Consider the following 14,891-nt stretch of genomic DNA (forward strand, 5'->3'; position numbering starts at 1 on the left):
TACCTCCTGGGCTCAAAGAATTCTCCAGCCTCAGCCTCCCAAAGTACTGGGATTGTAGGTGTGAGCCACCATGCCTGGCCCTGAGGTATAATTTAAATAAGGTAACATTTACCCTTTCTGGGTCTACAATCCTATAAAATTTGACAAATAAATACATTATAATGTAGATATAGAACATTTCCAAAACCCCCAAAAAGGTCCTTATTTCTGCCTCAGTTTTATGAGCTGGATTATATTCAATTATATATCTTTACCTTAATTTTCTTAAATAACTTCTCATTGATTCATGTTTAGGTTATTTCCAGTTTTGTCAATTCAAACAAGGTGCAGTAAATATCTTTGTACATAAATCTTGGTGTGCTTTTGCAGTGACAGGGTAAATTCCTAGTAGTGGATTGATAGAATCAATGGTTATATGCCTTTAAGATTGTGATAGATATGGCCATATGGCCTCACCCAAAAGTTGTCCTAATTTACTTCCCAACCAATTACAGATGAGAGTGCCTATTCCTGTCTCTCTTGTTAACATTGAGTGCCACCAACTTTAATTTTTGCTTTTCATTATTTTTTTGTTTTTGAGGCAGGGTCTTGCTCTGTTGCCCAGGCTGGAGTGCAGTGGCGTGATCTTGGCTCACTGCAACCTCTGCCTCCCTGGGCTCAGGCGACCCTCCACCTTTGCCTTCTGAGCAACTGGGACTACAGGCATGCACCACCATGCTCAGCTAATTTTTTGTATTTTTTGTAAAAATGGGGTTTCACTATGTTTCCCAGGCTGGTCTCAAACTCCTGGACTCAAGCAATCCACCCGCCTCGGCCTCCCAAAGTGCTGGGATTACAGGCATGCGCCACTGTGCCTGATCAATTTTTGTTAATTTGATGGGAAAATATTACCTAGCAAAGTAACTTGCATTCAGTGGTGTTTTTTTTTTCTTCATATTAAAAACATATCTAAACAAACAACAAAAAATCAGAGTTCACACATGAAATATAATCCATGTTGTTTATTCTTAAAACTACAATATTATACTAGAGGAAATGTGGATAGAAGTTCATCTTTGTTTCCATTATTCTCAATGTGATTTTCATTTTCTACCTATCCGTATCTGCATTTTGGTAACCATACCAAAATGTACAAGTATACATATGTTAGGATGATTATAAAAATGTGTATTTATATGTATAGTTTGTATGTGTGTTGTTTTGCTTGCTTTTTAGTTCACATTATTTCATGAACTTTTTTGTCTCAAAAATCCTCATTTTAATAGTTTTTGGCTGTGGCAAAGTTTGTTTAATAATTCCACTTCTAAACTTTGTTTCCATTTTTTTGCTATTATTAATAAGACTTCAAGTGCCACCTTTTACATATCAAAGGTTTTTTAAAATCCAGTTAAATTATTAGGATGAATTTCTACTGGTCTTATTCCTCTGGATCTAAATATATCAACATTGACATGTGAGGGTAAAATTTTATCATTTGAAATTTTTTTTTCATTTCACTGAAAATTCAGTCACTTCTTCCTGAAGAATGTTTTAATGTAAAAGAGAAAAATAAATAGATTAAGCTGGAATAGAAGAAAATTGATATGCAATCTATTTATTTTTCTTTTTTACATTAAAACATTCTTTTAATGATATATGCTGCTTATAAAGATTTCCTACCCACTTTCCAGAGGTAATCCACTGTTATATAGTAAGTTCAGTAAATTTTTTTCAGTTGAATTTTCTCAATAGGTCATTAATGTGTTTCAGAGTTGAAAAATTACAGAACAGTGTGTAGTGAAAAATCTCCTTTCCCTTGTGTCCCAGTCTACCTAGTTCTTGGAGCCAGTTGATGTTATCAGATTCTTTTGTATTTTCAGACACACATGGTATGCATTTTTGAGCAAAGGGGTGTGGGTGTGTATCCCTCTGTTTTTAAGTTATAAATGTTAGCATGCTACACATACTTTTTTCATATATTTTCTTAAGTAACTTTATTTCATTTATTTGTATTTAATTTGAAAAATTAGATACTACATGAACGTGGTTCAAAAGTAAAATGATTTAAAGGCTGAAAAATGAATAGTCGGCTGGGCGCGGTGGCTCACGTCTGTAATCCCAACACTTTGGGAGGCCTAGGTGGGCCGATCACGAAGCCAGGAGATGGAGACCGTCTGGCTAACACGGTGAAACCCCGTCTCTACTAAAAATACAAAAAATTAGCCGAGTGAGGTGGCGGGCGCCTGTAGTCCCAGCTACTCGGGAGGCTGAGGCAGGAGAATGGCGTGAACCCGGGAGGCGGAGCTTGCAGTGAGCCGAGATCACGCCACTGCACTCCAGCCTGGGCAACAGAGCGAGACTCCGTCTCAAAAAAAGAGAATAGTCTCTCCCTGTTCCAATTCACTGTCTGCTAGGTACCATTCTGCACTGAGTATGTATAGAGAAGCAAATAGGAAGTGACACAGTTTTGTTTTTTCTGCTCTTGTAATTCTTACATTAACCTTTTCGTATCTAAGAAAGCAGTATCACATAGTCCTTAAGAGCAGAGGCTCTGGGGCCTCCCTGCATCCAGATCTCTGCACTGCCCCATATCATCAGTGTGGTCCCAAGCAAGTTCTTTAGTCTGTCTGCGCTTTACAGTCTTCAGATGTAAAATGAGTCACTACACAGACTTCGCTTAGAATAACACTACACTTAAGTATATGGGCTTGCTAGTATTGTTTGTTTTATTAAGAAGAGCGATGAATAAAATTATATCCAAGAATCAGGACCAGTTTGATTTATATTTGTGATGTGTATGAACATGGGTAAATTCATGAGATTCCTCACTTGCTTAAATTTTAATAAATTTTAGAGAACATTAGAAAACAACATTAAAGCAGCTGAAATGTATTTTGTGGTTCCTTTTTGGATTCATAGTTTTTTGTTTTTACGTATGCTTCTTTAAACATATCTTAAAACTAAACAGACATACGTTCTTTATGTAATAAACGTGTCCCAGAGAAGATGAGGGTAGAGATGGCTCTTAAGAATATGAACTTTTCGTATAGTGCGTTGTAATTTGAAACTGCTTTCCCAGGCATTTCCTATAATCCCAAATTTGATTGATTAATGCGTACATAGCTATACATAATACTTATTTTTGAGTGACAGTAGCCCATAGAGTTTTAAAATTCCCTGGCCATACCTTTTCAGGGGCAAATCATTAATTAACATTTCTTAAGGCAAACAAGGGACAAGGGAGACTGAAGTGTATTTATATTTCAATTATTCCATCTTCAGTTATTTTTCTTTTTAAAAGACAAAGCAACAGCAAAACCCCTCTTCCCCTTTCCCATCCTCAGATCCCAGTTACAAAATATGTTCATTGTAGAAAATATAAAAATATAGAATAAACATGGGGAGAGAGAGTCAATACCACCTTCCAGCTTAATATTATTTCTGTTAACAATTTGGTGTCTAGACTCCTGGCTTTTTTCTTTTATTTAGATAAGCTCACACAGTCACTCATGTTATTGACTGTTGGCCTTTTACAGTGATGGTATACACTGGTGTATTTTTTTTATTAATAAATTTCAAACATTTTAATCATGCCATTAAATCATCTATAGGGTTGTTTATAATAGGTGCATCACATTCCTTTAAGTACATATGCCACACTGCAATTTATTTTGTAATATATTTGTGTTCTATTAAAAATAAATTGAATCAGTAAATGTCCTTGCAGACAAATCCTTTTGCACATCCATTATTTCCTCATGATAAAAATCTAAGACATGAGATTATTGGGTTGTAGGAGATGCACTTTCTCATACTTTTGATACACACGGCCAAACTGTTCTCCAGATTGTTTGTTACCTCCCCACATGCTTGCCAGTATGGGGTATTGTGTTGGGAGAAACCTATGTCCATTTGAGACCCAAATGTCTCCCCTTATGAACGGGTACCAATCACTTTCGGTGCCTCTAACCCATTTCTTCTTTCCCACTTCACTTCCCTTTGTCTCTATTCTTCCGTATCCTTCCTTGTTTCCACCTCAGAACTTCACAGAAGCTGGATTTGATCCAGGGCAGAGAAGGAAGCTCTGAATGTTCTTCCTCACTCCTCACCTGCTTGTTAGTTCATTCGTTATATAAAATATTCTTGGGGCTTTGTACAGCATCCAGTTCGTCAAAAATCATACCCATCTTTTTCAAATTTGCAAACTGACTTTCACGTTTGTGACTTTTAGTAAGTTAATCTATTACACTTGTGAAGTGACCTTATGCTCTAGCACGGTGGTTACTGAAGTAACCATCCCTGGAATCCCATGGACCAGGCTCAGAGACTCGCTCCTGTTCTTGCTGACTGACTTTGGGATCTAGGATGTGTTATTTAACCCCTCCAGCCCTTCTATTTCTTCACTTGTAAAATGGAGATAATGCTAATACTTTCCTCAGGATTTTGTGAAGATTTAAAAAGGTGATGCTTACATGTGCTCATTACACTGCCTAAAATATAGCAAGCCTGCAGTAGGATAGCTGTTATTATTACCTCATCTAACTGTCACAACATGTGTGAATCAAGCAAAGAGTGTGTTTCTCCTGCATTTCAGTAAACAGGAGCTGAAAGCTGGCTTTTCCTGTCATTCCATCTAGAAAGTGGTGTCCTAAATAACTAAATGGTGGTCCCAAAGTCCTAAATTCAGGTTGAATCAAGTTCGTCTGTAAGAACTATCACCAAGTGGGACAACTGAAGTGAGTGACAGAGATTGTGCCCTGGAATCAGGGTAATCGGGAACAACATGAGATGCTTCAAAAGCTTTCCATAATGGGGTCTTGAGAGGTCAGCCTCCAAAAGCCTCGACTGACCTCCCGGCAAGTAGGTGGGAAGATGCACTTGGCCCCAGGAGAAGAGGACTGGCTGCTGCGCGTCTTGACATAGGAGGAGAGGACACTGTATCTGAACACTTTCCAGACGCAGAGGCCAAAAAGTCTTCACAAAAAAAGTTTTCAGTTGACTGAGCGCTGAGAGCAAAACATTTACTAGGTTTCTCTACTTTGGTTTAAATTGCTTTACATGCATATAACTAATTAGGTTTTAATCCTAACTTGTTTCCGACAGGGCATGGTGCTGATGTGAAATGTGTAGACTGGCATCCAACCAAAGGGTTAGTTGTTTCAGGAAGTAAAGATAGTCAACAGCCAATCAAGTTCTGGGATCCCAAGACTGGGCAGAGTCTTGCAACACTGTAAGTGATAGGAGCCCCACTTTGGCCTCTGAGCAAAGGGGAGCAAAGCAGTGTATCCTTTAACTTTTAGCTTTGTTTTCTCTTCTGTATTTCTGGAAAAGTCATTTAGGCAACAGATGGACTTGGATCTATAGACTTCTTATTAATTAAGTATGATTCATCTCTGAACTCTTAATGAAGTAAGGCTTGTTTCTGTCCTGCCATGTAGACCTAAGTTTAATTTGGTTGTTACATGGGGGTGGGGAGGAGGATGAGGAGGGAGGTGGTTACTATTCTAGCCTATTGTCTGTCATCAGAATACCTTGTGGCACTGTGAGGAGTTGATGCGTGTGCCCCTTACTAGACACGGCCCAGCCTTCTCCATCTCACATCATCTATTTCGAGAGGGTTTTCCTCTGGTTTTGAACCAGTTCTCATTTTTTGTCTGATGTGCTTACTTATGTAAGCTATGTAATCTAGCTTTCTCTTTCAGTTATTTGTGAACATTCACAACTACATGCATATGTTAACGTTTTTTTGACGAAGCATCCATTTCCTGGTCTTTCCCACTGGGAAGAGGACCATATTCAAAGTGAATTGGTTGGAGCAAGGCTGCTTTGTTGTACAACCCCAATGGCCATGCCAACCTGGAATGCCTTGTGAATTTTCCCTTGGATATGTCCATTGTGCAGGCCAAGGGTTGTTGCATTGTCTTTAGTTCAAATTAAGTTTCAAACTTTCCAGTCCATTTTTATGCTTTGTCTTAATTAGAGAAACTTTATGGAATTTTTGAAATGTAATGAGCTTTATTGAATATTAATTTCTGTGTTCATGTGCTTCCCCTTCATGGATAAATTTTACTGTTCAGTGGAAGCTCTGCTGCTATATTATTATTATTATTATTATTATTATTATTATTATTATTATTTTGAGACAGAGTCTCACTCTGTCACCCAGACTAGAGTGCATCGGTGCAGTCTTGGCTCACTGCAACCTCTATCTCCTGGGTTCAAGCGATTCTCCTGCCTCAGCCTCCTGAGTAGCTAGGATTACAGGCATGCGCCATCACGCCTGGCAAATTTTTGTATTTTTAGTAGAGTCTGGGTTTCACCATGTTGGCCAGGGTGGTCTCAAACTCCTGACCTCAGGTGATCCACCTGCCTCGGCCTCCCAAAGTGTTGGGATTACAGGCGTGAGCCACCACACCCAGCCTCTGCTGCTGTTTTAACTGGTTGATGAGAGCTGTCTGTCTGGGCAGTGCATATTATTTCTGTCCTTGACCTGTTTCTTTTCAGTGTGTTTAAAACTGTGATCCTTTAATGTTACAGGCTTTATTGCTTCTAGGCCGAACCTCTTTGCCATCTTGATCCATTCGCTTTTCATCAAAAATGGTCATTATATTTATACTTGTTTTGAATTCTGACTTTTTTTTTTTTTTTTTTTTGATACTTTGTTTCTAGTCATGCCCATAAAAACACAGTAATGGAAGTGAAATTAAACCTTAATGGCAATTGGCTACTCACAGCATCACGTGATCATCTCTGTAAACTTTTTGATATCAGAAACCTAAAAGAAGAGCTTCAAGTCTTCCGAGGTCATAAGAAAGAAGCCACAGGTCAGTGGCTGTGAGACGCTTCTCTTTGACAAGGGCACCTATGGCATTCTCCAATCCTGACCGCTGTGTCTTTTCCCCTGTGTGTGTTCTGCAGCTGTGGCCTGGCATCCTGTTCATGAAGGACTGTTTGCCAGTGGAGGCTCTGACGGCTCTTTGTTATTCTGGCATGTCGGGTATGTAAGATTTAGTATGTGAAAAAGTCGTGTATTTTGTGAAGAGAGCACCTGAATGTGTGCAGACATGATAGTTTTGTAACTTTTTTGAGTGTTCATATATCCTATATCAGAGACTGCTTGCAGTTTTCGATTCTAAATCCAGCCTGGAATAGAAAATGTACCTCTGTTTGTGGATATGGAAGTCATTAAGGAGGAATAAAATAGATTTCCTAGTTTCTAAATGCTTGCAGCCTTTTCCCCTATGAAGTGTTCTTTGGATGAAAGGGTAAATGTCCTTTGGCAATGACAAGCCAGTACCCCTGAGACATGTGGAATTCACCAGAGTCCAAGTCCAGGCTTTGGTAGCTTCATTTTAAGGGTAACAGAAAATGTCTTTTTCGAGGGGGAGGGAGGAGCTGGGTAATTTTGTGAAAAAGTCTTCTCTCTTTGGTGCTGTTGCAGGGTAGAGAAGGAAGTGGGTGGGATGGAGATGGCCCACGAAGGGATGATCTGGAGTCTGGCCTGGCATCCTCTTGGGCATATTCTCTGCTCAGGCTCAAATGACCATACTAGGTAAGCTTTATATTGAAATAGCAAAGCTTTATATGGAGCAACAGGAAATAAATATTGTATGGGTTTATTTTTATTGGTTGATTGATATATTAATTTATATTCCAACTTATTCTTGGGAACATTTTTGTAGTGGTTTACAAACACTTATATTGCAATAAAGAGATTGGGTATTGAATATGGTTTTGGCTATTCAAATTTTGTTTTGCCTTCTGACTTAAAACAAAAGTTTTCCTTTTTTTTTTTTTTCTTTGAGACAGGGTCTCTGCCCAGGCTGGCATGCAATGGTGCGGTCTCAGCTCACTGTAGCCTCAACCTCCCTGGGCTCAGGTGATCCACCTACCTCAGCCTCCTGAGTAGCTGGGACTATAGGCGCACACCACCACACCTGGCTAATTTTTGCATTTTTTGTAGAGATGGGGTTTCACCGTGTTGCCCAGGCTGATGTCGAACTCCTGGGCTTAAGCAATCCTCCTGCCTCAGCCTCCCAAGGTGCTGGGATTACAGGCGTGAGCCACCTTGCCCGGCCCCACATTTTACTCTTATTTTTATTATTATTTTAAGAGACAAAGTCTTATTCTGTCACCCAGACTGGAGTGCTGTGGTGAGATCACACAGCTCATTGCAGCCTCAAACTCCTGGGCTCAAGCCATCTTCCCGCCTTAGCCTCCTGAGTAGCTGAGACTACAGGTGTGTGCCACCACACCCAGCTAACTTTTTGATTTTTATTTTGTAGAGACAGGGTTTTGCTATATTGCCCAGGCTAGTCTTGGACTCCTGGACTTAATCCTCCTGCCACAACTTCCCAAAGTGCTGGGATTACAGATGTGAGCCAAAGTGTATGACCTCACATTTTAAATTTGTAGAAGAAACAAATTGTAAAAACTTGTTGTGTTTACCAAGGGTCTGCCTAGTACTGTTAAGTGCCCAGAAAAATACTGAAACCATGCTTCTCTTCTCCTCTAATTATTTTTACAGCAAATTCTGGACTCGAAACCGACCAGGTGATAAAATGCGAGATCGATATAATCTAAACCTTTTACCTGGAATGTCTGAAGATGGAGTAGAATATGGTGAGACTCTTGCACATCTGTCCTTCTTTGAAATCTGGTATTCTGTTATAGAAGTGTTAGATGTTGGGAAGATTATACAAAATGAATTTTAATTTTATAGTAGATTTATTTATAAATCATCGGTGACATTCATTTTTATAAAGCATTAATTTTATCAGTCACTACTTTTACAAATTCTCTATTGACAATGGTGTATTACTGTTTATAGATGACCTTGAACCTAATAGCCTGGCAGTAATTCCAGGAATGGGAATACCAGAACAACTAAAATTAGCTATGGAACAAGAACAGATGGGTAAGAGAAGTTACACAGATACATTTTATTTTTATAAATTTTTTTCTTGACCTGTTTATCTTCCTGATAAATATATTGAAATACCAAAATGATTTATGTTGAGAAATGTTGATAAAAATTATACAAACGGCATAATACTTAAAATCTGTTCTTCCAATAATGTGTTCATTGATCAAGTGGCCAATTTCTTTTATTTAAGAGGCAAGGGCGGGGGGAGGGATTGCATTGGGAGTTATACCTGATGTAAATGACGAGTTGATGGGTGCAGCACACCAACAAGGCACAAGTATACATATGTAACAAACCTGCACGTTACGCACATGTACCCTAGAACTTAAAGTATAATAATAATTAAAAAAAAAAAAAAAAGAGGCAAACCACTTTTCTTTATGGTTACAGGGAAAGATGAATCAAATGAAATTGAAATGACAATTCCAGGTTTAGACTGGGGGATGGAGGAAGTGATGCAAAAGGATCAGAAAAAAGTACCTCAGAAGAAAGTTCCTTATGCCAAACCCATTCCTGCTCAGTTCCAGCAAGTAAGTAAAAGTGATTCCACCTCATCCACGCAGAGAGGTTTTGGTTGGTTAGTTTGACATTTCTCTTGGATTATCTCACCGTTGAAGTTGTTTCTATACTGGAGCATTTTTCCCATATTCATGCACTGTTAGACATGGTTCTCATCTACTGCTTTGCAGTTGTATTGAGTTTGTTATCAGTCTTCTCTGTTCTGTCCTCACCTGCTTATTATCATCCATGCTATGAGAGGAAATAGAAGAAAGGCACGGAGCAGAGGGAGTATGGGAGCATGCTGATTCTCTTCTCCATTGTTTATCTATCTTCTGCTTTAATTGTCCCCTCAACACAAAGGGCATGTACCCTGTGAAAAGGCTGGCAAGCTTTGCATTCTTAATAACATGCAGTATCTTACAGCTTTTATCACCATAGTAATTTCTACCTAGTAATATGTCAGTAAGAATTAGCATGAGCCATGTACTTGAGTCATGGAGAAAAGGTATAAAGAAAGACGGTTCGGAGGTTAGATTGAGCAAATGACATTGTAGAGTGGTTTTCTCATTTTATCATTGTGATTTTCATACTTAGGGTGTATTTTAGTATTCTCTTCTTTCCCAAGGCTTGGATGCAAAATAAAGTTCCAATTCCTGCTCCAAATGAGGTGCTGAATGACAGAAAAGAAGACATTAAATTGGAAGAGAAGAAGAAAACACAAGCAGAAATTGAGCAAGAGATGGCTACATTACAGTATACTAACCCACAGCTTCTGGAGGTGTGTGGAGCTCTTTAGGGGGAATCGAGGATGAGCTAAGAGGGTTACAGTATACTAACCCACAGCTTCTGGAGGTGTGTGGAGCTCTTTAGGGGGAATCGAGGATGAGCTAAGAGGGTTACAGTATACTAACCCACAGCTTCTGGAGGTGTGTGGAGCTCTTTAGGGGGGAATCGAGGATGAGCTAAGACGGTAGTGGTGCCATTTTTATTGATATGCTCTTAAGGAAAAGGGAGGGGACTCTCCGATGGTCTGACAAGCACCGCCATTTCCTCTTGCTATGCTAGAAGACTAGTTTCCAAGAGAATCCTGTTTCATAAAATTTTAAAAAATGTGTTATTTATGTATTTTTTTTTATTTATTTTATTTTATTTTAGAGACAGAGTCATGCCCTGTCACCCAGGCTGGAATGCAGTGGTGCGATCATGGCTCGCTACAACCTCTGCCTCTCAGGCTCAAGTGCTCCTCCCACATTAAGCCTCTTGAGTGGCAGAGACTACATACACGCACCATCACGTCCGAGTAACTTTTTTTTTTAAAGTGACTTCCTTGAGTCATATCTTGGACTTTTAAAACCCAGTTAGGGTCAGGCGTGGTGGCTCACACCTGTAATCCCAGCACTTTAGGAGGTCGAGGCAGGCAGATCACCTGAGATCAGGAGTTCGAGACCAGCCTGGTCAACCTGGTGAAACCCCACCTCTACTGAAAATAAAAAAATTAGCCGGGCATGGTGGTTGCATGCCTGTAGTCCCAGTGACCGTGGGAGGCTGAGGCAGGAGAATCACTTGAACTCCAGAGGCAAAGGTTGCAGTGAGCTGAGATCTCACCACTGCACTCCAGCCTGCACCACAAAGTGAGACTCTGCCTCAAAAACAACAATAACAACAACAAAAACGGAATTAGTGGGGCAGTGAGTAGATCTAAGTTAAATATACATTTTAAATTGAAAAGATAAAGCCAACATAGTTTTAATTTGAATTCACCTATTTATGAAAGACTTTTTCTTTTTTGTCAGCTCATATAGCAGGTAGCTTGTTCTTATTTTTCCTACCTGTGTTAGCTACCAAGAATGATGAAAGTGGTGAATTATTGGGCTTTCCCTGATCAAGATGGACATAAATAATCCTGACTAGGCCAGGCACAGTGGCTCACGCCTGTAATCCCAGAACTTTGGGAGGTGAGGCAGGAGGATCAGTTGAACCCAGGAGTTTGAGATCAGCCTGGGCAATACAGCAAGACCCTATCTCTACCACTACTACTACTACTACTACTACTACTACTAATAATAATAATAATTAGCTGGGTGCGGTGGCACGTGCCTGTAGTCCCAGCTACTCCGGAGGCTGAGGTGGGAGGATCGCTTGAGTCCAGGAGGGTGAGGCTGTAGTGAACCATGATTGCACCACTACACTCCAGCTTGGGGGACAGAAAAAAAAAATAAGGAAAAAAAAATCCTTACTGCTGTGTCCCAGGACTTAAAAAGAATGAGAAAGAACCTAAAACTTCTTACAGTGCTTGAGTGTTGCATGGACCCTAATTACCACTGGAGAATGAAGAGTTTGAGCAGTTTTTATGTTTATTTTAAGAGTCCCCTAATGGAATACATGACAGCAATATTGTCATTTTCAAGGGTTATGGCCTATTTATTCAACATGCTTTTTTCTTTCTTTCTTTCCAGCAACTTAAAATTGAAAGACTTGCACAGAAACAAGTTGAGCAAATTCAGCCTCCTCCCTCATCTGGCACCCCTCTCCTTGGACCCCAGCCTTTTCCAGGACAAGGTCCAATGTCTCAGATTCCTCAAGGTTTTCAACAGCCCCATCCATCTCAGCAGATGCCAATGAACATGGCTCAGATGGGGCCTCCAGGTCCACAGGGACAGTTTAGGCCTCCTGGACCCCAGGGACAAATGGGACCACAAGGTCCTCCACTGCATCAGGGAGGTGGGGGGCCACAAGGATTCATGGGACCACAGGGACCCCAGGGCCCGCCCCAGGGGTTGCCACGGCCTCAGGACATGCATGGGCCCCAAGGAATGCAGAGGCATCCTGGACCTCATGGCCCTTTGGGACCTCAAGGGCCACCTGGACCACAAGGTAGTTCTGGTCCTCAAGGTCATATGGGTCCTCAGGGTCCACCTGGCCCACAGGGTCACATAGGCCCCCAAGGTCCACCTGGCCCTCAGGGTCACTTGGGCCCACAGGGGCCTCCGGGTACTCAAGGTATGCAGGGACCACCTGGTCCCAGAGGAATGCAAGGACCTCCTCATCCTCATGGGATCCAAGGCGGGCCAGGGTCTCAAGGGATCCAAGGTCCTGTGTCTCAGGGACCTCTGATGGGATTGAATCCAAGAGGAATGCAGGGGCCTCCAGGCCCCCGGGAGAACCAGGGTCCTGCTCCCCAAGGGATGATGATGGGCCACCCGCCTCAAGAGATGAGAGGACCTCACCCTCCGAGTGGACTGCTGGGACACGGCCCTCAGGAAATGAGAGGTCCTCAGGAGATCCGAGGCATGCAGGGGCCTCCGCCCCAAGGATCAATGCTGGGACCTCCCCAGGAACTGCGAGGGCCTCCAGGCTCACAAAGTCAGCAGGGGCCACCCCAGGGCTCTTTAGGACCTCCACCCCAGGGTGGCATGCAAGGACCCCCCGGACCTCAGGGACAGCAGAACCCAGCAAGAGGGCCACATCCATCTCAAGGGCCTATACCATTCCAGCAACAGAAAACGCCTCTGCTAGGTGATGGGCCCCGGGCCCCCTTCAACCAGGTATTACTCATTTCCAACTTACAGGCATTACCACACTGGGAAAATACGCTCTGCACAGAAGCGATACTGCTGAGTAGTGTGGAAAAGGGTCACAGCTGGATATAAATACTTACCAAGTAGTGGCAGTAGCGTAAGATACTAGCATCCTGGCTGAAGAAGGAAATCATAAGAATGATGAGTTAGGTTATACTCCCATTAAGTCCATCTCAGTATTCATTTTTACTTCTCACCTTTTTTCTTTTTTTTAGTAATAGGGTTTCTTCCAGAAAAGGTCAGCTCTCATTTGAGTACAGTTGATGATTGTCCCAGGGCTCCAGGAGAGCTGTGACCCTGAGGAGGAAGCATGTTTTACATGGCGGTCGGCTCTGAGGCTGTCATGCCTCCTTTTCCGGGCCCTTTACATTGCAGCCTGGTGTTCCATGGGCCTGCCAGCCACTGAGTCACCAACTCTGCTTTGAAGAGATAGGATGGAATATTTAACCATGAGTATACTATAGACTGTATACCTCACTCTGTTTATTACAGTGAATAGAAATAAACGAGACCTGTGATTCCAGAATTGAGCTGAGCATTCTGGAAATGGTGACCCTTTGGATGAAACTCTGCTCAAGTTGTTTTCAGCTCACATTTAACAGTATTTGCAGGAAGGAGCATTTCTGTAGAAATTCTCCTTTTTTGAGGACTCTGTTTTTGTTAGCCAATTTTTATTGCTCATTTGCTGAGCTTGTGCTTGAGAGATACTGTGAAGTTCAGGTTGCTTGGGGGAGTGAATTACAAAAAGAATTGCGTAAGCATAAATAGATGTAATACTGCTCAGCTATGTGCACTTTATGCTTTTCTCAAGTTCTTAGTCTGGAGGCATTATTTGGGTATGAATAACTGAGTTGTGTCCCTGAAAACTCACTTTTGGTCCATTGTGGACCAGAAGTGAGTGAGTAAGCGAATGTTGACTCCCTGAGCCACTTGGAGAAAGGGGATGCTACGGATGTAGAAAGCACAATCTGTTTTGGTTTTTCAAATACCACCAGGAATCCCTAATGTAAAGATGACCATTGGGTTCCCTGAACTCAACTAACTAGCTAAAACAAATTATCTACTATTCTAAAGTAGATCTTCCAGAACCTAAAAGTGTCATAGCAATGGGGAATCTGATGGCATCTGAGTTATTTCCAGATTTTTATTCAGCACTTCTCAGAAGTTAGGATGAATTAAATAGAGGATTGCCATTCTAAATTGCCCTAAATCTTGAAGTATTATATATTTTATTAATTTACTGCTCAGTTGTATGTGTGTGTAATATTTATTATCAGCTGTTTTCCTAACTTTCTGGTAGTAAATTAACAGTTTTCATTTTGGAGGATTAAAAAAATGTGAACTTTAGCTACTGTGTTATAACTGAAACATGTCAGAGTCACAAGGACAGGCCTGAGTTTCTGGGACAATTCAATGAGATTTTTTATTGTACCGTGTAGTAAAAGATTTTATACATGGAAAGCATGATTCTGAAATTTTAATTGACCTATAGAAATACTGGTAGAATGAGTCTGAAGATCTGATACTTTGTAGTGCATTTCAGATCTCAGAAGTTGCCTGATGAACATTCGTGCTCTTTTTCCTTATATGCTGAAATATAACTTGCTTCACATTAACCAGACCAGTTACTTAAACCAGTTGTTTTTTTTTTTGTTTTTTGTTTTTTTTTTTTTTTGAGACGGAGTCTCGCTCTGTAGCCCAGGCTGGAGTGCAGTGGCCGGATCTCAGCTCACTGCAAGCTCCGCCTCCCGGGTTCACGCCATTCTCCCGCCTCAGCCTCCCGAGTAGCTGGGACTACAGGCGCTGCCACCTCGCCCGGCTATTTTTTGTATTTCTTAGTAGAGACGGGGTTTCACCGTGTTAGCCAGGATGGTCTTGATCTCCTGACCTCGTGATCCGCCCATCTT

At 41.2% G+C, this 14,891-nt stretch overlaps 1 protein-coding gene across 6 annotated transcripts in view; it reads left to right on the forward strand.

The window, feature by feature from the left end:
* The window catches only part of LOC105492419 (WD repeat domain 33), a 110,874-nt gene that overhangs the window by 81,041 nt on the left and 14,942 nt on the right, over positions 1-14,891 (forward strand). For all 6 annotated transcript variants that reach the window (XM_071072520.1, XM_071072519.1, XM_071072522.1 and 3 more), the window contains 9 exons: positions 5,083-5,209; positions 6,649-6,803; positions 6,898-6,976; positions 7,421-7,531; positions 8,507-8,601; positions 8,810-8,896; positions 9,296-9,435; positions 10,032-10,184; positions 11,863-12,951. In XM_071072520.1, the coding sequence (XP_070928621.1) occupies positions 5,083-5,209; positions 6,649-6,803; positions 6,898-6,976; positions 7,421-7,531; positions 8,507-8,601; positions 8,810-8,896; positions 9,296-9,435; positions 10,032-10,184; positions 11,863-12,951 (2,036 nt within the window). The remainder of the gene's footprint in view (positions 1-5,082; positions 5,210-6,648; positions 6,804-6,897; positions 6,977-7,420; positions 7,532-8,506; positions 8,602-8,809; positions 8,897-9,295; positions 9,436-10,031; positions 10,185-11,862; positions 12,952-14,891) is intronic.

The sequence above is a fragment of the Macaca nemestrina genome, chromosome 11 (assembly GCF_043159975.1).
Source record: "Macaca nemestrina isolate mMacNem1 chromosome 11, mMacNem.hap1, whole genome shotgun sequence".
NCBI classification, from domain to species: domain Eukaryota; kingdom Metazoa; phylum Chordata; class Mammalia; order Primates; family Cercopithecidae; genus Macaca; species Macaca nemestrina.